This window comes from Hyperolius riggenbachi, chromosome 2 (genome assembly GCF_040937935.1).
Source record: "Hyperolius riggenbachi isolate aHypRig1 chromosome 2, aHypRig1.pri, whole genome shotgun sequence".
NCBI classification, from domain to species: Eukaryota; Metazoa; Chordata; class Amphibia; order Anura; family Hyperoliidae; genus Hyperolius; species Hyperolius riggenbachi.
The window spans coordinates 152608637-152634371 of NC_090647.1; the positions used below are offsets into that span (position 1 = coordinate 152608637).

General features: G+C 42.6%; 1 protein-coding gene across 2 annotated transcripts in view; it reads left to right on the forward strand.

Moving 5' to 3' along the window:
- NCKAP5L (NCK associated protein 5 like) overlaps nt 1–20459 on the forward strand; it is a 134339-nt gene extending 113880 nt beyond the window's left edge. For both annotated transcript variants that reach the window (XM_068267704.1, XM_068267703.1), the window contains exons 7-13: nt 219–314; nt 1040–3531; nt 8305–8470; nt 8556–8622; nt 11348–11650; nt 12174–12289; nt 19229–20459. In XM_068267704.1, coding sequence (XP_068123805.1) covers nt 219–314; nt 1040–3531; nt 8305–8470; nt 8556–8622; nt 11348–11650; nt 12174–12289; nt 19229–19459 — 3471 coding nt within the window. In that variant the 3' untranslated portion in view covers nt 19460–20459. The remainder of the gene's footprint in view (nt 1–218; nt 315–1039; nt 3532–8304; nt 8471–8555; nt 8623–11347; nt 11651–12173; nt 12290–19228) is intronic.
- Nucleotides 20460–25735: the final 5276 nt, after the last annotated feature.

Consider the following 25735-nt stretch of genomic DNA (forward strand, 5'->3'; position numbering starts at 1 on the left):
TTTTTCACAATAATGCCTCTTGTACATCATCTTATTATCTTTTGGGAGACACCTACGTCATTTCCCTTCAAAAAATTACTTGCTGGTTGAATAAAAGTAACTTTAAGTCAAAATTTTCCAGGGGTATGAATAATTATGGGCAGCACTGTATATGCCAAATGGGAACCCCTGGGATCGCTGTCTCTGTAACTAACATTTTTATGTTTTTGTTCATTCAGTTGCATCCACTGCAAGTTGCATCTGACTCTCAGGGAGGCGATCTAGAGAGGCTGCAAGTCTCCATTCCACTGGGGCAATGTGCTCTGCAGAGAGAGGTAAATACACATGCATTCCATGTCTAAACTTTTGTGTGTGTATTTTTTGGGGGGGAGGGGGGTGACGCAGTAATTTTTTTTGCAATAGCAGATGCTATATTATCAGTCATAGGCTCAATTATGATAGCTTAAAGAGGAACTGTAACGACAAAACAGCCCCTGGGGGGTACTCACCTCGGGTGGGGGAAGCCTCAGGATCCTAATGAGGCTTCCCACGCCGTCCTGCGTCCCTCGGGGGTCTCGCTGTAGCCCTCCGTACAGCCGTGACGCAATATTTACCTTCCTGGCTCCTGCGCAGGCGCTCTGATGGCTGTCGGCGCCGAAGTAGGCGGAAATACCCGATCGCCGTCGGGTCTGCTCTACTGCGCAGGCGCAAGTTTCCGGCGCCTGCGCAGTAGAGCGGACCCGACGGAGATCGGGTATTTCCGTCTATTTCTGTGCCGAAAGTCGCCACAGCGCCCCCGCTGGAGCCAGCAAAGGTAAATATTGAAGTTACAGTCGGCTCCGTCGCCGGCTGTTCGGAGGGCTGCAGCGAGACCCCCGTGGGACAGAGGACGGCGTGGGAAGCCTCATTAGGATCCGGAGGCTTCCCCCACCCGAGGTAAGTACCCCCCAGGGGAGGTTTTTGTTGTTACAGAGTCTCTTTAATAGGCATTTAAATGTAGCATTTTCTTAAAACTAGGAGTGCACAATTCAACTAAAAACTTTTGGCTTTTTCCCACTAGGAGAAGCAGCGCTCTGGGCGAACCCAGTCATCTTGCCGGTCCCTAGATGCCATGTCTCCATTCCTCAGGAAAAAGGCTCAGATCTTGGAAGTTCTGCGGAGATTAGAGGCAGCAGGATCTCATTCTGGACCAAGCTGCACTGCCCCACCAACGTATTTTGGGGGTTTGCCGTCGACCAGTGGGAACGGACTGCGTATTAGATCAGACCAAGGTTTAGATTATCTTAATGGAGAGGGCATGACTCCTCCAGAGCTTGGTGCAGATGAACCTTGGGCTTCCTGTTTGCTCCTGGCTCAGAGTGGTTTTGAGGAATTGCTAAAGTGGAAGCCTATACAACGGGAGCCACCAGCAGGCAGTCCTGGAGAAGGTGGGGGAGAACACCTTGGTTTGGTATCGGCAGGAGACACACAGCAGTCCTCACGACAAGCTGAGGGAAGCTCTTCATCTTCAGATGATGATATTGGAGAACCACCGCCAGCACCAAGTGAAATCAGACCACGTTTACCTTTAACAGACTTGGCAAAGGGCTTAGCACCTTGTATGTGCTCCCGTGGAGCAGGAGACAAAAGGGGCCCCGTTGAGGGCCATTCTGATGGAACGGGTTTCAGTAGAGGACACATTGGTCATCTTCACTCACTCACTTGTTATAACAGAAGCCTTCATGATATAGTAGAAAGTCCGCATATGTCTGGAACATCACCAGCAGTTACAGATAGAGGGGAGTCTGTGTCTAGCTCTCCTGGGAAACCGTTGACTTCAGAACAGGTTTCTGATGGACCTGCTTCTCCTTGTCCTACTCCTCCTGGGGGCTCTCTTAGCTTACCAAGAGATACAAGTGGTTTGGTTTCCAACCAGGAGCCACAAGATGATTGTTCTCAACCCCAGTCTGTGACACCTAATCCCTCCTCTTCTGATCCACAAGATGCACTTATCCCCTCCACTGAGCCAAGGACACCTCATATCCCATCTCCAGCTAAATTTCTTAAGTTTTTGAAGCTTCCAGGCTCAGGGGAGAAGCCTCAGAGTCCAAACTCCCTAAGACTGAGCCCTCAGCTCACCCAAACCTCCAAAATTCCTTGCCGGAGCAATAATTATGAGGCATTTCCCTCTCCACGGCCTAGCAGGAAGGCAATGGAAGAATTGCCTGGTCCTGATGCAGCTGCTGATCCCCCTTCTCCTTCTGAATTAATAAATTCTGACTCTAGTCGACAAGTGCAAACTGAAAGGTCTAACAGCTTACTTGATAGATCTAGAGTACAGTGTTACACCAAAAAGTCTCATGATTATGAGAATGTCCCTTCTAAAAATTCAGAACTTTCCAATGCAAACCAAACTATTGATGATATGGACGGTTCCCCTAAGTTGATAAGTTCAGTTTGCTCTTTTGGCTGTTCCCCTGGACTATGTGTTCATTCCCAAGCTAATTGTACAGAAGACCATCATGGTCCAATACCATTTAATAGAAAACCTGTGACTTCCAGAAAGCCTGTTGAGTCTACCGCTCATCTCCCATTTAAAGAAAGAATAGGGAAGCTGAGAGGCACAGACAACCAACAGACAGAGCTTACTGTTGCAGTAACAGAGGCTGTTCAGGTTATTACTGAGGGACCTGATCTTCGCCCATCAATGAAACGATCCTTGGCTGTGAGTAGCTTAAGGACTCCTGAACCTGGATCTACTGAAAGTTACCCACCACGGTATCATGGCCAGAAATCTGATGCTGCTCGCACTCGGCAACCTACTACAAACTGTCCACCAGGTTCCCCTCATGGTCCCCGTAATCAATCCCGAGCTCCTCCTGTTCCTAGCAAATCTCCTCGCAGTCCCCATGGCAGTCCAACAAAGTTACCAGCCAAGTCCCCTAGTAAAGCAACTGCCAAACCTCTTGTATCCAGACCATTAAGTGAAGAGCTTAGGTCAAGCCCCAGACATCCCACACCCTCTAGTGAAGAAAAGCAAAGGGGTCACTCTGTTGGTGCAGGAAAGAAAGCTGGCACATGCCCAGAGTATGCCTACCCTCGTACTGCAGTACCACAGGGTACAGAAAGTCTTCCACTAAGTGCACTGCACTCTGCAATTGAAGAAAAAGTGATGAAGGGCATTAAAGAGAACATGTTGAGATTGCAGGAACAGCACCGCTCACCACCTCCTGATCCTAAGCAGCGGAATTCCAGTGGTATTGCCAGCTGGTTTGGTCTAAAGAAAAGTAAATTGCCTGCACTTAGTCGTAGACCAGAGGCTGGACGTGTAAAGGAGGAAAAGAGAGACAGGGCTTCAGGAGGTTCCCCTCGGACTAGAGACGTAAAGGGTGAGAGCCTAAACATTTCTATGTTAATGGAAAAAGCAGAGGATCTGAGGAAAGCGCTCCAAGAGGAGAGGGCCTACATTAATGGACTTTCTTTGGATAAAAATCGCCCACCAGTGCCTGTAGATCAGGCACAAAATCCAAGGCCTTTGACTGCAGACAACTTTATGCAACAGCTTTTGAATCGGTGAGTGACATTAGCTTTCTGCTAGTACTGGTAGCGGTACTGATCTCCTGGTACCGGTAATGATCTATTTGTATGTAGCTATATGCTTGTAGGTGAATGTTCCTATTCGGGGCAATGCAGGCTACTGTATTTTTGATCTTCATGAAACAGAAAAATTTGTCTTTTTATATCTTAATTACCCCTCACAATAAACTCTTTTCAATTCACCTACCTCTTAAAGGGACTCCGAGCAGTGCAGAAACTATGGAAAGATGCATATCATTTTAAAGCTCTCTTTCTTCTCTTTCCGATAATATATAAACCACCGCCCTACACCTTTTAGTTTTCGCTATTTTCGCGGTCGAAATTGCAGCGGCGAAAATAGAGAAAACTAAAAGGCGTAGGGCGACGATTTAGGTGTCGCCAGAAAGAGGAGAAAGAGAGCTTTAAAATTATATCCATCTTTCCATAGTTATATTGTATTACGCAGGGCGACTTTTTCTCAAAGTCAGCAGCTCCATTCAGCAGAAAAAGTCGCCCTGTGTAATACAATGTAACTATGGAAAGATGGATATCATTTTAAAGCTCTCTTTCTCCTCTTTCTGGCGACACCTAAATCGTCGCCCTACGCCTTTTAGTTTTCTCTATTTTCGCCGCTGCAATTTCGACCGCGAAAATAGCGAAAACTAAAAGGTGTAGGGCGGTGGTTTATATATTATTGGAAAGAGAAGAAAGAGAGCTTTAAAATGATATGCATCTTTCCATAGTTTCTGCACTGCTCGGAGTCCCTTTAAGAGGTAGGTGAATTGAAAAGAGTTTATTGTGAGGGGTAATTAAGATATAAAAAGACAAATCCGATCCACCAGGATGGATTTTCAGATCTGCAGATGAATGTCAGTTAAATCATGTGTGTATGATGATCTGCAGATCTCATAGACTATCATTGCAATTTGCAGGAATGGATTTTTGGTAGGAACAGATCTTTTGCAGATACTGATCTTTTGTGTCTGTACAGCATCTGTGTGTGCAGCATCTTGCCAAGATTTTTTCCTGATGTGGAGTTCAGCTCCATAGAAAAGACTGTGTAGAGTATGGCTCTTATACTACAGGAAGGGTGGTAAGAATGGTCTGTGATCTTTCATTTTCCAAAGACTATAGTCTGATGTCTGTATGTGGCCTTAGAGCCAGGTGGCAAGACAGGGTGGGAACTTTGTGGGGTGTAGCCATGTGTCCTTTCTAAACACTTTACAACTGGAATGCAGAGCTGTGTATAGCCAGATGTGTGCTCAGAGAATGCAAATAAAATTGCTCATTAATGATACAATCTTATTTATACAGTCTTACCAAATTAATGTAGTAGAAGGGTAGATTGAGTGAATACTCTTTAAACCGATATTTTAAGTAGTACATCATGTTATATATGTGGTAAACCCGTACAACCAAAATTGGATCATTGATGGGTACCGTTAAGGTGCCCACTAATTATACAATAATGATTACATATTCTTACTAAATCACTATGTCGTAGATGGGGGAACTGAGTAAATATACTTTGAATGCATCCTTTAGGCAGTCCTGTATATTGCACAGCAGATTGTATCATTAGTGGGCACCTTAAAGAGTAAGAAGTGAAATGTAACATGAGATAAATATATGTATAGTATTAGCCCTATTAAATTGTCTGAAGTCCCTTTCTGTTTTCCAGTACAGCAAGAGTTAAAAATAAAAACTTGAGTTGTCATCTATGTAAAATAGCTTGTCAAACAGCTTGTTGAATTCACTCTGTTTCCTAAAAAGTAGATAGAAGCTAAGGGCTGTTATCTGTCAGGGAAAAGGCAGATAGCATAGTTTTAGTGCAGTAAAATTAAAGGGGTCATCATTTCTGTTTAGTTTTCAGCTTAACAACTATGTGAGTGTGTATTCTAAAGTTTTATTTACCATTGGTGCTACACATACGGCCATCTCATACGTTTATTTTCACATTAGGTTCACTTTATCTGTTTGTTTCCCCATGGGAGCATTACTGGGTGATTGGTATGGCTTGATTTAATATAGCCTTACTTTTAGTGACTACCATGTTTGACAGTCATTTTAGAGCAGAACTGTGAAATTCTTATCTTTGTTTCACGGTGTAGTGGATCACTCTCCTAGAGCAAGACCCCCCCCCCCCCCCCCCCCGACCAAAAAGCGTCATTAGAGGCCCTTTGTTGCAGCTAAATTTCCCTCCTGGGCCCCTGAGCTGGCTGCTGACCCTCCCCCAATCACTTCCCAACACTTAACAGACTCTGCAGAGTCCCTGGGGGGCAACAGTTAAGATCTGGGGCCCTGGGGCAATTGCCCATTTTTTCCTATGGTAGCTCCGGCCCTGAGTGTAAATCCAAAATGCACTTATATAGCCTTGTTGTATTAATGCAGTTCTAATAGGTCTGGTGATTTAAAAGCAGACATAGGCCCAGTGCACACCGAGCGTTTTTTGGAGCGATCCGCCGGCCGCATCCGCCTCTAAAAACGCTTGTCTAATGTATTGCAATGGGATGGTGCACACCGGCGGTTTGTGGTTTTTGCCAAGCCGCAAACGCGCCTCCTGCTGCGCGTTTGCGGTTTTCGGAAGCGTTTCGTCCTCAATGTAAAGTATAGGAAAAACGCAAACCGCTCTGAAAAACGCTAAATCAGAGCGGTTTGCCAGGCATTTTTGTTACAGTAGCTGTTCAGTAACAGCTTTTACTGTAACATGTGTAATCTGCTACACAAAAACGCACCCAAAACCGCTAGGTATGTTTAGAAAACCGCTCTAAACATACCTAGAATCGCTCTGAAATCAGCTCCCAAAACCGCTAGCGTATTGCGGATCTGCTAGCGGTTTTGGTGTGCACTGGGCCATAAACTTACCCCAAATGTATTTTCAATGAGACTTAATAAGCCTTACTGATCTCCTTCATCTGCCACCACTCCTCCCAGCTGGTCAGCCCCCTCCACTGTGGCATGTGTTTGCACCATGACTTCATCACACACATGATGTCACTAAATGTGCCAGGGTCTGGTAGTCTGCTCACGGACTGTCACCACACTACTTGCACCAATATTCTTATTCACGTTGAAGTTGGATGCGTAACCTGTACAACGGTGTTGTGTAATGTGTATGGCTAATATAGCAGTGGTCACCTGTGCTTGTCTTATTGTACTACATATGAATAATGTTTATGGATGTTTTTATAGTGCAGCCGTTGATTGTTTAGATACACGATGCTGAGCCAGCCTGGTGTATGCCAACATCTTCTTATAAATGAACTGTGTAAAGATTGCATTTAGGCTTTGCTTTACTGGAACAGCTGTGCCAGCAGGAGCATTGCCATTTTATTAAGCCTAAATGACCTTTGTATATAAGGAATAAGCTTCTTTTTGTAAGTTTTATGTTTACTTCAGAGGTCTTTTGAGATATTTCTGATCACTATGTGGGCACACACAACTTTCTGGTTTTTAACTGAATGTTTTTGTTTGTTTGTTTTTAATTTAAAGAGCATTGGTTTATAACTTCTGACCAGGAATATCTGCCCGCCTGATGTCTTCATTAGTATTATTATTTAGTATGTATAGTATGTATATAGCGGTGACATCTTATCAGCACTGTACAGCACTTATCACTAACTGTCCCTCAGATTGGGTTTACAATCTAATCCCTACCATAGTCCTATGTCCATCTAATGCTAGTGAACACACTGAGACTTTCTGGCAGATTTACTGTCAGATTGATTATTTCCGACATGTCCGATCTGATTTACGATCATTTTCTGATCGATTTCTGATAGAAGTGAATGGAAAATCAGAAATCGTTCGAAAAGTGATTGGAAATGCGATCGGACATGTTGGAAATAATCAATCTGCCAGAAAATCTCATAGTGTGTACCTAGCATAAGTCTAGGGCCAGCTTTTGAAGGGGAAGCTAGTCAACTTATCTGTATGTTTTTGGGATGTGTGAGGAAACCGGAGTGCCCAGAGGAAACCCACACAGACATGGGGAGAACATACAAACCCAGTGCCTTGGCAGCGCTGCAAGGTGAAAGTGCTATTCACTACGCCACCCTGCTGCCTGTTTTATATATAATATTTTAATCTTGCAACAATAGTGGAAGAGGAATTATGTTGGCGAAGTTTAAGACCAGAAAGAGAATGTGAAAAAATGGTTAATGCATTTGAGCCTTTATGCTTAAAGCGAGGTGCAATTACGAGGTGACAAGAGGCAATCACATGGTCACCAAGCTCAACCAATCAGCATATTCATTTCTATGAATCGTAGGGATGGTCATTGAGTTGCTGCAGAATAATGCAAATTTTGTATGAACATTAACCCAGCTTGAAAATTGACCAATGAAGTCTCATGTCTGTTTCATTCACTTGTTCCATTTTTTAACTACATAATTTGTGTAAAACAATTGCACAATTCTGCATCAGCCTGGGATTATTGGCATGTCAATGACCATCCCCAATGGAGAGGGAGAGGTAGATTGCGTACCCAACATTAGGGAATGTTGTCCAGCTGAAAAAAAATCCAATCTGGTGGGTCAATATTCCCTGAACAGTGTTGGCTCCACTGGCAGTTCAGCATAGTGTATGGAGTTTGATTTGCTGTGCTGAGGAATGTGTTGTAGCGATCTACAGGCAACCTTTTAGTCCCCTGTTGGAAAGTTCTGTTGCAAGTGCTTCAACAGGATCTGGAGGAATTCTCATCCACAGGGATAAAAACATCAGATAAAAAGAAATGTTTAGAGTAATAAAACTGCTTTTTTGACTTTTAAGGGTGGATGGCAAAGACCCTCCTCTTGAAGGTCGTCTGGAAGGGAAGACACCACTGCGGGACTTTCCCAGGTTATCTCCAGAGAACAAGGAATCCAGACCTTTTCGCCCTCCGAGGAATGGGATGGTCAGTCACGTCCAGCGATGTGAACAGAAGAGCATGGATCAGGTAGGTGCACAGAATAGGCAACATTCAGGACCAGAACTCAGTACCAGATCACAGGGCCAATCTATAATTCTTTCTTCACCAACAGGACAGAGAAGTAGTTCTTCCACCTGATGAGAGGATTACAGAATCTATCAGCTCACAGCACTTTGCAGGTACCTGAATGTTTCCTTTCATTAATTCTTTGTGTTCTGCTAATAGGATCTGCCTGACATTAGCGATGAATTGGTGTTGTATATCCCATGGCTATCACAAATGTACCTAAAGTGCTACTTCATTAAGTCTGGTTCACACTGGTGACCTGTTGCTTACAGGGTCACCTCAAACACTAGGAAAAATGGGGATTAAAATGCGGCTTTTGAACAAATGGTGGGAAACTAAGGTAGCGGCACAACCTTTTCATTTGAATGGGAGTACTTAGAAGATGAGCACCGCGGCTGTTGCTTGTGTGAACCAGGCCACCTTTCTTTTTATTCTTGGTCAGAGTCGGGAACGACTGTCAACCTTCTACTGCACATTGTTCCCCCTCCATATACTGTCTTCTGTCACCCTGTCAATGAGATGTGAGGAGAATCTTCTGACTAGAAATCCATGACCAGTAAAAACTGCAGATATTCTGACATTTCTCCTTTTTTATTGTTGCATGTGTTTTCATTGCAGAGATCTGACCTTATCTCCTGATCTTGTTTACCTAGTTCCAGAAAAAGGAAATGGGGGGGGGGGGGGAGGGGGCAAATGTCGCCAAAAAGGACACAGGCAGCAATACAAACTTGTCAGAGGTTCTAAACTAACCTTTCCTCCACGGCAATCCAAAATAAAAATGGAATTTAGGCCTAGATTATAAAGATAAAGTCTGTGAGCAATCCAAAGATGGATACAGATAAATTCCCCTTTGTCAGTAGGCTAGGTACTAAAATGTGTTATCTTAGTAATTACCCACCACCAAACTCTCCTCTTCCTGAATGTGCATTACAGGATTAACTGCAAAAATATATTTTTTAATAAAAAAAAAGTTCAGATAAAAAGTGTGATCTGAATTGTTCTGTGCCTTTAAGGTGACATTAAATATTTATACTTGGAGCTTGATTTCTGGCTGATTTTTAAAGGGACTCCGAGCAGTGCAAAAACTATGGAAAGATGAATATCATTTTAAAGCTCTCCTTCTCCTCTTTCCAATGATATATAAACTGCCGCCCTACGCCTTTTAGTTTTCTCTATTTTCGCAATTAAAATTGCCGCGGCCGCAATTTCAATCGCGAAAATAGAGAAAACTAAAAGGCACAGGGCGACGATTTAGGTGTTGCCAGAAAGAGGAGAAAGAGGGCTTTAAAATGATATCCATATTTCCATAGTTACTTGTATTACACAGGACGACACTTTCCCCAGTGTCAGCAGCTCCATTCAGCAGGAAAAAGTCGCCCTGTGTAATACAATGTAACTATGGCAAGATGGATATCATTTTAAAGCTCTCTTTCTCCTCTTTCTGGCGACACCTAAATCATCGCCCTAAGCCTTTTAGTTTTCTCTATTTTCACGATTGAAATCGTGGCCGTGGCAATTTCAATCGCAAAAATAGCGAAAACTAAAAGGCGTAGGGCGGCGGTTTGTATATCATTGGAAAGAGGAGAAAGAGAGCTTTAAAATGATATGCATCTTTCCATAGTTTCTGCACTGCTCGGAGTCCCTTTAAAGGGAAAGATTTCACCAGCGGGCACCATTACAGAGCACATTTCCATTAACGTGGCTCAGTGAGCGAAGCAGAAACCCTTCTGTATTTCTCCTGGTGTGCCTACATGGTGAGAGGGCAGCTGGGCAGCATGTTATTTGGCAGAATTCCCAGAAGACTTCTGTGGTGACTGAATACGTCATTGCTGGGTAGCAGCACTCTGAAACCAGATGTGTAATAGGAATAGTGCAGAGGGGCAGAGTGCCAGAATGTTAATAAAATAAAATATCTTGCATGAGATTTTATGCAGTTTGCTTGTGCTAATACTGGGTTTTGTATTAGTTTCTTTTTTTTTTTTTTCCGTTTTATTTTTTTGTGTGCCAAAAAGAGGTTTGTTTATTATTTACCTATTTTTCGCAAGCCAATTATTAGACTTTGACAGTAAGGTTTATGCTCTTGCATAGAAAGGGGTAAGATAATCTGAGCAGTTGGAAGTTGGACTCAAAATGAAATTTAGAGGCCAATTCTTCTTGGTCCTGAAAAAATATTTTCCCTGGTTTCCATTCTATTTAGTTTAGAACCCTCAAGTTTGAAGCTTGAAGTGTGGACTTTTGGACTATAAGAAGCGAGAGTACATTCTCCACTTTACCCCAGCCAGTTGTGGCTAAAGTGTGAAAAGACCTTTAATTTTGGCGGAGCTTTGGATGGAAGTGCACTGGTTAAGGGCTCTGCCTCTGACACAGGCGACTTGGGTTCAAATCTCATCTTATCCTATTCAGTAAGGAGTCCTTTGGCTAGACTCCCTAACTGCAACTGCCTAATGAGCACACCCGAGTGGCTGCAGCTCAAGTGCTTTGAGTCCGCTAGGAGAAAAGTGCAAGATAACTATTTTTTTTTTGTCTTGTCTTGCTACGGGGTTGGGGTCCAAACCAGTTTTACTTCCTGCTAAGCCAGAGAGGACTAGCTACAGCAAGCAGGTCTTCAGTTGTGACTCTTGCCAGCAGAATTTCATGAATACTACTTCTTGAAACTCGTGATTTGGGGATTTTTTTTTTTTTGTTTAAGTTATTGACAAACTAGTTGTAATTTGCAGAACTGGCATTTTCTCTGGGCTTATTTTTAGCTGAACTCAAAGATCATATACTGTATATTAAGTATTGTAGACTGGCTAGACCTTTATTTATCTGTCCCCATTTCTTTTCCTCTCACTACAGCTTGTGACTCGCTCACTCGCACTCTAGACAGTGGCATCGGAACTTTTCCGCCACCAGATTATTGTGGAGGAACCCCAACCAAAAGTGCCCCAAAGTTAAAGCCAAGGATGGAGTCTCCTTCTGTTCTACCAGTGGGAAGGTTTTCTGCTTTCCCCAAGGTTCCCAGAAGAGCAAGGACTTTGGAGAGAGACATGAGAGGTGTGGAGGAAATTTTCCCACCAGGACAACACCAGAGTATCCCAGCATTCCATGCACTACTGTCAGAAGCAGAACCTGCTGTGGGGCACAGGATGTATGGGGAAGGTTTGTATCATTACTTTTTTTAAATCCTAATAAACCTTTGTTTAATTAGTAGTGAGTAGTTGTTGTCTTTTGGTGGACCCTCAGTATAATTATTTATTATAGCAAGGGACGGTATGCCAATGGAGTAATGCATAGCAATCATTTTTAGGGCATCTGAATGAAGAAATTGTAAATATGATTGTGTTGTGAAGTACGTACTTTGGCATAGACTTGGTTTAAATTTAGGATTGGGCTGACCAAGTTTTGGAAGGCCTCATAGGAAGGTGTGAGAAGGTCTACTTTCCATTGAAAGTATGCCTCACTTCCAGGGTTACGGTGCACAACGCAAATGCAACTCCTGTGGTGCCGCAACAGGCACCGCCGCAACTCTACACCGCGCTCAGTGTGATAGACCCACAAAGGGCTATCACTACAGGATGCACCCCAAGTGTAAAAGGGACCTAAAAGTCAATCATACCAACAGCAATTACTAGTAATTAGACACTTATTAGAGTGTTTTTAAAATATTTGTTTGTGTTTTTAGATACCAATAGGGATCGCAATCTTCCACAGCAGAGCAAGAACTGGACCTTTCCCAATGCCAAGGTCAGCGCTGGCTCAGCAGAGAACTTCCGTTCCAGAGTACATGAGCTGGAAGAGGTAAGGGAAAGGCTGTGAAGAATAACCAAGCTATTAAAAAGTATGTAATTTTTCACTATAATGATCCAGATAAACATCTCATGTAGTGCACAACTGTGCTAGCATTATTAGCATGAAACCTGATGCACCAGGGAGGTCTCTTCTCTCCCGGGGAGTCCATGTCACATTGCTTTCTCCTATGTCTTTTCTCAACTGCCTAGACCTTCTCCTGGTCTCTTCTCTCTCGGGGTGCCCATGTCACATGTCTTCCTCCCGTGTTTTCTCTCAACTGCCAGGTCTTTCTCATGGTGTCCTCTCTCACGGGGTGCCTGTGTCACATCGCTTCCTCCTATGTCTTCTCTCAACTGCCTAGACCTTCTCCCTGTCTCTTCTCTCCCGGGATGCCCATGTCACATCACAAACATTAGATGCTTTAGTGGTCACGTAAGATACGTGCCATGGTGCTGCTAGTGTTTAGCCCCTACCTTTGAGTCACGAGACACACCGCTTCCTAAGAGAGAAGACACAGGGAAAAGTCTCAGCAGTGGAAAGAAGATATGGGAGCACATAGATTTTCAATTGGTTTCATCCTGAAATCTATTAATAATCTGTACCATTAAATAGCCATTTAAAGTATATTCACTCAGTTTACCCTCCTTCTAAATAGATTAGGTAAGTTTACATAATCATGACTGTATCATTGGTGGTTACTTTAACAATTAGTTTTAACCAGTTTCAAGCTGCATATAATTTACATGGAATTTAAATGCAAGGAGAAATTACAGTATTTGCATCTCAGTAACAAGGATATAATGGAGAACACCTAAATGAACTCAATAGCTAGGTATTGTCTGGGCCGGAAAAATAATCTTTTGTGATTTTACTGGGATTACTTGTAAATTGACATCATGGATTTGGTATGTATACCGTGTGGGGGATTGAGTAAATCTGTGAATACTCACAGATCCCGATCCTGGATTTGGTATGTATACCGTGTGGGGGATTGAGTAGATCTGTGGATACTCATAGATCCCGATCCTGGATTTGGTATGTATTCCGTGTGGGGGATTGAGTAAATCTGTGGATACTCACAGATCCCGCTCCTGGATTTGGAATGTATACCGTGTGGGGGATTGAGTAAATCTGTGGATACGCACAGATCCCGATCCTGGAGGGGTTTGGTAAGTATACAACTCTGCGCCCATACAGTGTGTGCATCGTACTTAGTACTCAGGTGTACATTGCCATGTCCACTCAGATCCATGGGGAGGGAAGATGGGTTGGCTTGATTGCTCTAGAGCAGAGATGCCCACAGCTTGCGAGTTACTTCAAAAATAATGAATTGAAAATGATCTAGCAGGTAGAAATTACCTACAGATGCAAGCCACAACTGCAGCACATGCACAGCGGCGGTCCATCAGTGATTACCATAAGCCACCAGTCAATTAAATGCATAGAGACCTCCTCAGTTAAGCAAATAGAACAGTGATTGACCAAATAGTCACAGTATCTTACTTACAATATTATGCTCTACAGTAGCACTAATGCTTCTAATTGTATGGCTCCCCACCTTGCAACATCAGAATTATCTATCCTGCTGTGCAAAGCTTCATGACAGCACATCACATTAAGCTCATCCAAGTCAACGAGATGGAGTATGACAGGTACGTCACTCAGACGGGTGGTGTGGCATCTACCCAGAGTTCCTTTGAGATAAACCGGTAGATCACAATCTACCTAAAGGGCACCCCTGATGCAGTGTGTCTGTAGGCTCCATCAATATGTTGCTATTGCGACTTATGATTTTGTATCTATGCCACTGTGATATACTGTCGCCTAAAATCATCATGAAGCGGTTTGGTGATCAAAATATACTGTGTCTATTCTTAAGCCACCGTATTTTGAGCTGTGTGGCTTAGCTTGTCACTGGGGTATCAGTCCTTAAAGTGGAATAAAACTCTGACATAACATTCAATAAAAATGTGTTTTCCTACTTTTTTATTACCCATTCAGTTACTTTATTTGCTTTGGTGCACAAGTAATATTGCCTGTTTACAAATTACAAGGTCCCAAAGTTCAGTTTATCTGCTCTGAAAGCTGCCATTGCATTTTATTAATACATTTTAATACAATACAGCAGCTATCTAGTGATACACTTTTTGTGTCTGATTTCATCCTTGAGTAGTTCAGTTTCAGCCGTTGCTGGCTGTTACTAATTATCTGTTGTTTACATTCCTCAGTTGATACAATGTTCTCACCTCGGATCACAAGCTAAAGGCCGTTTTCACTACTGGGGAAATCTGGCCGAATCCGCAGAGTTTCTCCACAAGCAAATTGCGCGGGGAAACTCTGCCATAGGGGATAATGCTGCCGCCGTCCAATCACTTGCCTTAGCGATTTGGACGACATCGCAGCATTTTTTAGTGCGAGAGGCAGCGAATCCCATAGCTGTGCATGGCACAGTTTTCAGGGTTTTACTGCGTACTCGCGCAGGAAGGAGGTGCCGCCACCCATCTCGCAGAACGCACAGTGGCTAGTGGAAACGGGCCCTAAAAGTTCGGATCACAATCTTCCACTGCAGAATGAAGTTCTGCATTAACTGTTGAATGCTGTTCAGCTTAAAAATGTTTTTCTGGTAGTTGGTTTAAAGCGGTTTTAAACTCTGACAAAATATTCAATAAAAACGTGTTTTCCTACTTTTTATAACCCATACAATTATCATATTTGCTTTTGTGCACAAGTATTATTATTCAGAAATTATAAGTTCCCAAAGTTCAGTTTATGTACTTTGAAAGCTGCTGGTGCATTTTATTCATAACTGTTGTATTTCTATTGTAAATGCACTCAGTAATGATTTCTGAGCAGTGTTTCAGTTCAGGACTCCTTTGTAGAAGTTTCTGCACAGTTAGAGAATGTTTCCTCAATTGTATTAAGTGAAGAATGTAAACACAAGATAAAGTTATCACCAGTTTGGATGTGGCTGCCCCTGCAGGAGAAAGTCAGTCCTGTAATTTAACCCTTTGAATGCTGTTTTATAAAAAAAAGTTAGTATATTATATGCTGTAAATAATCTTTAAAGAGGAACTCCAGTGAAAATAATTTAATAAAAAAAAGTGCTTCATTTTTACAATAATTATGTATAAATGATTTAGTCAGTGTTTGCTCATTGTAAAATCTTTCCTCTCCCAGATTCACATTCTGACATGTATTACATGGTGACATTGTTACTGTGGGCAAGTTTATGTAGCTGTTTCTAGCTGCTCTGGCTGTTACAGACAGCTTTAAACAGCCATTTCCTGTCTGTGAACATTGTTACATTGTGGCAGTTTGCCCAGAGTACCGCGATATTCAGAGCCTCTTGTGGGAGGGGTTTCAGCACAAAATTAGTCACACAGCGCCCCCTGATGGTCTGTTTGTGAAAATCATTGTATTTCTCATGTAAAAGGGGGTATCAGCTACTGATTGGGATAAAGTTCAATTCTTGGTTGGAGTTTCTCTTTAAGAGCAAAGAAGAAATGCTGGGTTTCATTCCACTTTAAGGCTGTAAATAATATTTTAGAGCAAAAACAGAATTGCAAAGTTTCAGACTTCAGACTCCCTTTAAGAACTGCAGATATAATATAAATTATTGGGCATTTGTTTATTTATAGACCTTAAAAGTTAAAGTTTGTAAGTGGTAAGTCAGATATATTCCAATGCAGATAACTGTTGCTATAGTAATTACATTATAAATGATGGAAAATTAAGAGGATTTATCTGGTTTTATGGTGCTGCTGAAGTTCACATTCATAGGGCTATATTTTGCTCTGAATAATTTATGTTTACACAATGATGTTAATAAAGTTTTATGTGCATAAAATGGATCACCCTGTTATTTTCATGATTAGTAAACGATAAATACAGAGAGCTGCGCCACACATGCAAATGAGGCAGATTATTTTGTCAGCGCAGCGACAGATAATCACAAATCCCCTTTGCCTTGAGGAAATGAGGGAGTTTTTCTGTCACCAGAGAGCAGAGGCAGAGTCTCTGCTGTTGTGTTCAGGGAAAATTACTTTAATTAAAAGGTAATGAGCTCTTTTTACTGTTAAGGTTTTAAAACCTCCTCAGAATGAATGGGCTGGTAGCAGTATTCATATACTGCCATCAACTGCAATTTCCACTGTGAGGCATTTTTTGCTTTATTTTTGTATCCATTCATTTCCCCCCCCCCCCCCCCACTCCGCCCCCATGAAATAATCTTTTAAGTTAAAAATAGTATTGTTCTTAAAGGACCACTATCGCAAAAAGTGTAAAATTTTAAAACCACATAAATACCTACAAATAAGTACATTTTTCTAGAGTAAAGTGAGCCATAAATTACTTTTCTCCTATGTTGCTGTCACTTACAGTTGGTATTAGAAATCTGGCAAAACTGAGGCCTGGAACCAACTAGAAAGCGCTATCGCAATGGCTAACTATTTGTGATGGCGCTTTGCAAGCAATTTTGGGAAGTATTTCCCTGCTCCTATACAATACATTCGAATGGAAACTCTCCCAAGATGCTGCACGTCCTGGCAAATCAAAATCGCTCTAGTGGAATCTGTCCCATCCATTTACATTGGCAGAGTGTTTAGGGAAATCGCTAGCGATTGAAAGCACTCCCTAAACGCTCAAAAAAAAACAACGCTCTAGTGGGTTCCAGCCCTGACCATTTTTGGACTAGTCCAGCTCCTCATAGGAGATTTTTAGCATTTTGTTAACTTTTTTACAAAAGCAATCCCTGGAAGGGATCTATACAAATATGTTGGCTGCCCACCACACACCTGTTTGCACACTATTTTAGCAGTTTGACTGAGCAACTGCCATTCACTAAGTGCTTTTGAAATAACGAAAACTCAGAGAATCCCCCACGAGGAGATAGGCTAGTTCAAACCCTGTCAGTGCTGTCAGATTTCTACTACCTACTGTAAGTGACAGAAGCATAGGAGTAAAGTAATTTATAGCTCATTTTACTCTAGGAGAAATGTACTACTTAGTAGTTTATGTTTACATGTATTTAAAATTTTACAATGTTTGCGACCGTGGTCCTTTATTGATCAAGGCTCCATTTTAAATGCACTTAACCAGAACACTTAAAGCTTTGTAGTTACATTACAGGTTTTAGCTTAGTTTTAAGATACTGGCATGTGTATTGCATTAATTATAAGAGCCCCATTTTAACACATTTTAGCCTCCCTTAAAGAGACACTGAAGGGGAAAAAAAATATGATATAGTGAATTGGTTGTGTACTATGAATAATTACTAGAAGATTAGCAGCAAAGAAAATATTCTCATACTTTTATTTTCAGGTATATAGTGTTTTTTTCTAACATTGCATCATTCTATAATATGTGCAGATTACACAACACTCAGCATTTAAAATGAGTCTTTCAGAGCAGTCTGTGCACTAATGACCTCTCCTCTGGCAGAGAAAAAGTAAACAGTTCACTTACAGTTGAGATAATAAAAGTCAGATAACAGCCCTCTCCACGTCTAAGACTTAGTAGGAGAGTTAATGGCTTGTTTGCATAGAGATAACAACTGGAGTTTCTTAACTCTTCCTGTACTGGAAACAATTAGACTGATGTATCTGATCTTAATGTTTTATTTCTTAGCTGTACTACACATACAAATCATAATATCATAATTGTTTTTTTCGCTTCAGTGTCTCTTTAAAGAAGAAAACATAATGACATTTAGTAGAATGTACGCTAATAACTTACTCAGGATACCTATTTTTACTTGCATTATCTTGATTTCAGCATCACAAATCCTTTTTGTATCTATATAATGCTGTACATTGGTATGCAGCCCCTCCTTCCCAGTGATGTGTAACCTAGGCTGTGATGTCACACAGACTTTTTCCCCATTCTTTTCAGGAGATCAGGTGATGTTCCTGCTGACCTAAGGTGACCACTAACGGTCCAATTTCTTGCAAAAAAAAAAAAGAAAAGTCTGAGCGATCAGATAATTCTGATCTGAAGGAAAATCGGTCACTACACCATCAACGAACCAATCTTTGCTTCCTATCTATCACAACCAACAAGAAAATCCAAATTTTGGTTTGATGAAAATACAGTCGGACGACTATTTTTATAATGATTCGAAATCGATTGTGCCCATTAACTGAGATTTACAACCAATCCGATCAGAATTACTGATCGCTCGAACAATGTTTAGCTAGAAACTGGACCATTAGTGGCCACCTTTAGGGCTGGTTCAGACGGACGTTTGCAGAGCGTTTACTGCCAGCGTTCGGGGCTTGGCGTTAAACGCTCCCATTCAAGTGAATGGGAGCGTTTGTACCAAGCTTTTACACGCGTTTGCACAAACGCGGCGTTCGGGTCCCGATTTTCACTGGCGTTCAAGGAGCCCCTGGAAGCTACAGGTTGCTTCCAGGGGCGGTTAACCGCGACGGGTAATGTCCCTCTAGGGGAAGAAAAAACGCGACCGCATCCGAACGCAATGCGAACGCTGCTGAAAGCCTGAACGCATCACGAACGCAACGCCAACGAATGCGACGCCTCCAAACGTCTGTCTGAACCAGCCCTTAGACATTTCACAGTGATCCACCTTGTTTTGTTTTTTTGTTTTACCTTCTTTCTTGTGACCAGGAGCACACTGAAGTTTTTCTTCTCCTTCCTATGCTTCATTCTCCTGAAAGCTACTCTCCAAATTCAGAAGATAAAGGTGAGAGGAACCAATCAAAAACAAGAGCAAAGCAGAGGAAGGAGAGTAGTTTCAGCATGCTTCCCAGCACTGCTCTGCATGGGGGAGAAGGCAGAGGGGGGAATATGACTATACTGGGAGGCATGGCACCACAAGGAGGAGGGGGAATCTAGTTTTGCAACCAATGCACTTGTTAATTATGAGGTACCGTATATATTTGTCATGCTTGTTACATATTGACAATATTTCCTACTCCTTTTTTATTTTAGATTCCATCAGAAGGAGACAGAGACTGTGACATTTCTGGTTACGCACACCCATCGATCTGTTTCCCGGGCAGTGTGAGTAGCCGTACTCCCAGCACCTCTGAAGTTGGAGACGAGGGTACAAGTGAAGCCAAATCTCGGGACAATGAGCAGGGTCAGACTGGGCTGGAGAACTCGGAATCCCTGAGTGACTCGCTGTACGACAGCTTGTCGTCTTGTGGAAGCCAAGGCTAAGAGAGCATTCCATTATCCACCATACTAGTATATGCTGCCGGACACTGCCATCTTCACTGCAGATGTAAACCAACCATGCCCGGCTGCATGTGGGTGCTATTCTATGTGGAGTCCTCGTCCTTTTCATGACCATATTGCTCCTCTAGAAAGACCTTGTCCTTCCCACACAAGTCTCAATAACCCCAAGTATTAGCAACATACTAGAGTCTTGTTGCCTCAGACCTTGCAGGTGAACATCCTGAAAGCCTGCAGAACTCTCTCCCAGTCTGCGGTGGGTCTTTAACTTGCTCTTCCTGTGAGTAACTCCCCTTCTTCATAGGTTGCCATTGTTCTTGTATTTTTTTTCTTGTGTCATCTATGGGCTGCCCCTTTACTATGCACCTATACCACCAGCTTAATTAATGTCCTTTAAAGCAGGAAGACTAGTGAAGGGGAATTTCACGGGTTTCCAGAATACCTCACATCTCCGTCTTGCTGATCAGTACCCCAGCTGTGTGTGAATGCACTGATCCAGAAGCTGAATACCACCTCTTCTAAACCTTTAATCAGGGAGCATGTCTGGGGGGAAATTTCCTTTTCCCTCAACTGCCTATCTGGAGTCATTGTGATCATTTATATGGAGTATTGGCGAGTCTGACCAGATGTGACACTTGCAACCACAACCCTTAGATGTGTTTTCTGTTCCTTTTTTATTTTGGTTTATACTTGTGCTGTTTTATATAAATATATATTTTTATTTGTGTAAATGTTTAGTTTATACTTTCCATTTTTACGCATTGTGTTTTTTTTTCTTTGTTTTCAATGCTGTTGCTCTCAAGATGGTGCTAACCAGGAAAACTATTCTTTGTCAGGTTTCTCCTTCTTTTCCTTTCATTTTGTTATTTTTGTTTTGTTTGTTTTATTTTATACCATTCTCTGTCTTATTTATATAAGTTATTGTGACTGTTTTTTCTGCCTCATTTCCTTTAAGCTAAAATAAAAAAAATCAAAATCTATCTAATCAAGGGGTGTATGATTCATTATTATTGTTATTATTATTATTATTATTTTGTACCCATTTGCCTCCTAGAACTGTATGGCTAAGGATGGTCAATGAGATGGTAATCATTTTGGGGTTGATTTAACCTCTTCGGGACCGTATGGCCTTGGCCCTTTAAAGTGGACCTGAACTCTTGCACAGGACAGAAGGAAAACCTAGAGAAATGCACCCTGTATGTACATAGAGAGTTTAGCCTGTTTAATTCCCCCTGTTTTGTGTCTAATCACAAGATGTAATTTGGTCTCTCCCATTTCACATGACTGCCCTGGCAGGGATGGCAAATAAACTCATTTGAAAGCACAGAATGTTAACATTATGGCTGATTCCGTGAATCAGGAAGTAGAAACAGTGCAGATTTGTTTTAAGATGTTTCAGCTGTAACAAAGAAATGTTTTTTTAAGGTTATGCTGTTGCTTATCTATTAGGGCAGAGAGGACGTTCTGAGTTCAGGTCCGCTTTGAAAAGCACAGGATGTTAACAATATGTCTGCTTCCATCAAAGCAGGAAGTGGGAACAGTGCAGATTGCTGGATATGCATCAGCTGTAGCAAAGTACAAAGTAAATGTCCGCAACACTGGCAATATAAATGTGAGATAGAGAATGCTAGGGCTCAAAAGTACATAACCACATATTTAGAAAAAGAAAGCCCATATGGACAGCACCACTCAATAATACAAAAAATGTTTATTCAAAAATGATATCACATATTATATATAAGCAAGAAGTTTTAAATCAGGATGATACCATTTATTGGCTAACTACAAATGAATAAGAATAAACAAGCTTTCGGCCTTGCAGCCTTCGTCAGGTTTACATCCTGTTAGTTTGCAAGCTGGTGGTACAGACAGCTTATATACATGCAACATCAAAAGGGAAAACATATTTTTTTCAAGCATAAATTCGTCATTAAGATGCCTTAATTCAAACAGACCATCTAAATGGGGTAAGATAAGGATCCTTGTTTACTCCATTGCTCACAGACCTGGTATTAGGATTGACCCAGAGGTATCGTACATTCTTAGTTCACAAGTTCAGCTAGAGTGGCTGAGACAGTTCAAATATCATCAATCTCATACCAATATAGAAAGTTGTTGTCCTTATTCAAACCCTTCTCCACAACTTTGAACCACTTTATAAATTTTGTTTCTGCTATTAATGATCATTTGACGTTTTGAAGCCACCCTTCAGGGCAGTGACACGAAGATCATCTATGCTGTGTCCGTTGGACCGAAAGTGTGTAGCAACTGGGAGTCCAGATTTGGTATCTTTAATAGTGTGCCTGTGTCCATTCATACGTTTGCGCAGAGTTTGTCCAGTTTCTCCCACGTACATAACATTGGGGCATTTAGCACACATGATCAGATATACCAGATTGGTGGAACCACAGGAAAATGTACCTCAATGCATGTGGCATAAAACCCATGGCCTACTTCCGCTTCATTGATGATATTTTAATCATCTGGTCCGCAAGTGAAGATGATCTTCTCCAGTTCCACAGGAACTTCAATGCCTTCCATCCTACAATCAAATTGAAACTTACTACTCTCACACAGAGATTAACTTTCTGGACACCACCATATACATCAGGGGTAACAACTTACAAACCTCTGTGTATCGCAAACCTACAGACCGTCCCACATACCTAAGATATGACAGTTTTCATCCTAAGCACATTAAGAACTCTATAATTTACAGCCAAGCAATAAGGTACAACCGGATTTGTTCTGACAGGATGGACAGAGACAAGCACCTGGATCGCCTTAAGAACACTTTCATTAAACAAGGTTACAGTCCTCCTATGGCTGAGGCCCAAATCAGGAAAGCCAGCAACATCCCCATACTGAACTCCTGAAATATAAGCAAAACCAGAAAGAGGAACGTGTCCCTTTGGTTGTCACCTACAACCCACACCTGGAAATCTTAAAGCGGAATATAACCCTGCATTTCAACTTTGCTCTAAAATATTATTTACAGCATATTATATGCAAAAAGCATTTTTTTTTTTACTAGACCAGCATTGGAAAGGTTAAACACAGAGGTTTAAAGGTCCTGGAGAGATATGCAGAAGTTCAGATAGATACATTCTATTTAGTTACATGTATCTATTGATAAACAGTTACACACTCTTTGGCTGTCGTCCAAGCTCCTTCTCAGTGAGAGAGATGAGTCACATTCAACACTTAGATACATTATGTAAACAAAATGTATCTATTTCAGCTTCGGATGCGTCTGCAGAAATCTAAAGGAACTTTAAAGCCCTGTGTAACCCTTCCAATACTGGTCTAGTAAAAAAAAAAATGCTGGTTGCATATAATATACTGTAAATAATGTTTTAGAGCAAAGTTGAAATGCAGGGTTCTATTCCGCTTTAAAGGGAATGTCCAAGCAAAATAAAAAAATGAGTTTCACTTACCTGGGGCTTCTACCAGCCCCATGCAGCCATCCTGTGCCCTCGTAGTCACTCACTTCTGCTCCGGTCCCCCGCTGGCAGCTTGCCGACCTCGCAGGTCGGCGGGCCGCACTGCGTACATTTTTACGCATTCCCGCTAGTGCAGGAACATTAACACATACATTTTTACGCGTTACTGGTTCAATGCGTAAATTTTTACGCATTGAACCAGTAATGCGTAAAAATGTATGTGTTAATGTTCCTGCATTAGCGGGAATGCGTAAAAATTAGGGATGGGACGACGAATCCGGCGAATCAACGAATCCCTCGAATATTGGGAAATATTCGAGATTCGTGGATTTGAATCCCGACACCATTTTCCACTTTGCGAATCCGCCGAATCCCGACGCTGCATCGCCGCGCATCCGCCGCTCGTCCTCGTCCTCCTCCGAGCCCCCCCCCCCCCCCGCGTCTCCTCCGCCCGCCCCGCGCCGCCTCCGCCCGCCCGCATACATTGTATCAACTCACCTGTCCAGTGGAGCGCAGAGCGGCAGACCTCTCGCTCACTTCCTGGTTCCCTCTAGTGACGGCTTTTACAATGACGTCATCAGTAAAAGCCGGTCCGGCCACTAGAGGGAACCGAGAAGTAACGAGGAGGTCTGCCGCTCTGCGCTCCACTGGACAGGTGAGTTGATACTTATGCAGGCACGGAGGAGGCCGTGGGGGTGAGCGGAGGAGGCACGGGGGGAGGGGGAGCGACACCTACACCTACCTACCTACCTACCTCTATACCTCCCTCTATACCTACCTAAAGGCCCCCTATACGTACCTACCTACCTACCCGCCACTATACCTACCTACCTACAGGCCCCTATACCTACCTAAAGGATACGTACCTACCTACCACTATCCCTACCTACCTACAGGCCCCTATACCTACCTAAAGGCCCCCTATATGTACCTACCTACCTACCTAAAGGCCCCTATACCTACCTACCTACCTAAAGGCCCCTATACCTACCTACCTACATTTCTACCTATACTTAAGGCCCTATACCCTGCTACCTATACTGAAGGTCCCTTTAACTACCTACCTACCTACCTACAGGACACTATACCTACCTAACGGCCACTATACCTACCTACCTACAGGCCACTATACCTACCTAAAGGCCCCCTATACGTACCTACCTACCTAAAGGCCCCCTATACGTACCTACCTACCTAAAGGCCCCCTATACGTACCTACCTACCTAAAGGCCCCTATACCTACCTACAGGCCTCTATACCTACCTAAAGGCCCCCTATACGTGCCTACCTACCTAAAGGCCCCTATACCTACCTACCTACATACCTACCTATACTTAAGGCCCTATACCCTGCTACCTATACTGAAGGCCCATATACCCTGCTACCTATACTGTAGGCCTATATACCCTGCTACCTATACTGAAGGCCTATATACCCTGCTACCTATACTGAAGGCCCATATACCCTGCTACCTATACTGAAGGCCCATATACCCTGCTACCTATACTGAAGGCCCATATACCCTGCTACCTATACTGAAGGCCCATATACCCTGCTACCTATACTGAAGGCCCATATACCCTGCTACCTATACTGAAGGCCCATATACCCTGCTACCTATACTGAAGGCCCATATACCCTGCTACCTATACTGAAGGCCCATATACCCTGCTACCTATACTGAAGGCCCATATACCCTGCTACCTATACTGAAGGCCTATATACCCTACTACCTATACTGAAGGCCCATATACCTTGCTACCTATACTGCAGGCCCCTATACCTTGCTACCTATACTGAAAGCTACCAATATTGAAGGCACCCATACCTAGCTAGCTATACTGAAGGCACCTTTACCTCGCTACCTATACTGCGGGCAACTATACCACGGATCGCACAATTCTTATGTGCAGGATTCGTTAGATTCGGGATTCGAAAGGTTCGAGATATTAGAGAACCTTTTCAGATTCGGATTCGAAAAAATTGTGGATTCGTCCCATCCCTAGTAAAAATGTATGCAATGCGGCCTGCCGACCTCCGAGGTCGGCAAGCTGCCAGCGGGGGACCGGGTGAGTGACTACGAGGGCACAGGATGGCTGCGAGGGACTGGTAGAAGCCCCAGGTAAGTGAAACTCATTTTTTTATTTTGCTTGGACATTCCCTTTAAGGAGGATTGCTAAGGAACTACATCCCATTTTACACAAGGATCACAGACTGAGAACGATATTCCCTAAACCTCCACTCTTGTCATATCGGCAACCACACAATCTAAAACAGATGATTGTCAGGAGTTCTTTGAATAGGCCTCAACAAAACGGAACATCACCCTGCCGACAAAAAATATGTGGGACCTGCAGACACATTTACTCCACTGACAGGGTAACGATACCAGGTTCACAACAGGAGTACAGAGTACAAGGTACATTTTCCTGTGGTTCCACCAATCTGGTATGATCATGTGTGCTAAATGCCCCAATGTTATGTATGTGGGAGAAACTGGACAAACTCTGCGCAAACGTATGAATGGACACAGGCACACTATTAAAGATACCAAATCTGGACTCCCAGTTGCTACACACTTTCGGTCCAACGGACACAGCATAGATGATCTTCGTGTCACTGCCCTGAAGGGTGGCTTCAAAATGTCAAATGATCGATTAATAGCAGAAACAAAATGTATAAATTGGTTCAAAGTTGTGCAGAAAGGTTTGAATAAGGACAACAACTTTCTATATTGGTATGAGATAGATGATATTTGAACTTTTCTCAGCCATTATAGCTAAACTTGTGAACTAAGAATTTACGATACCTCTGTGTC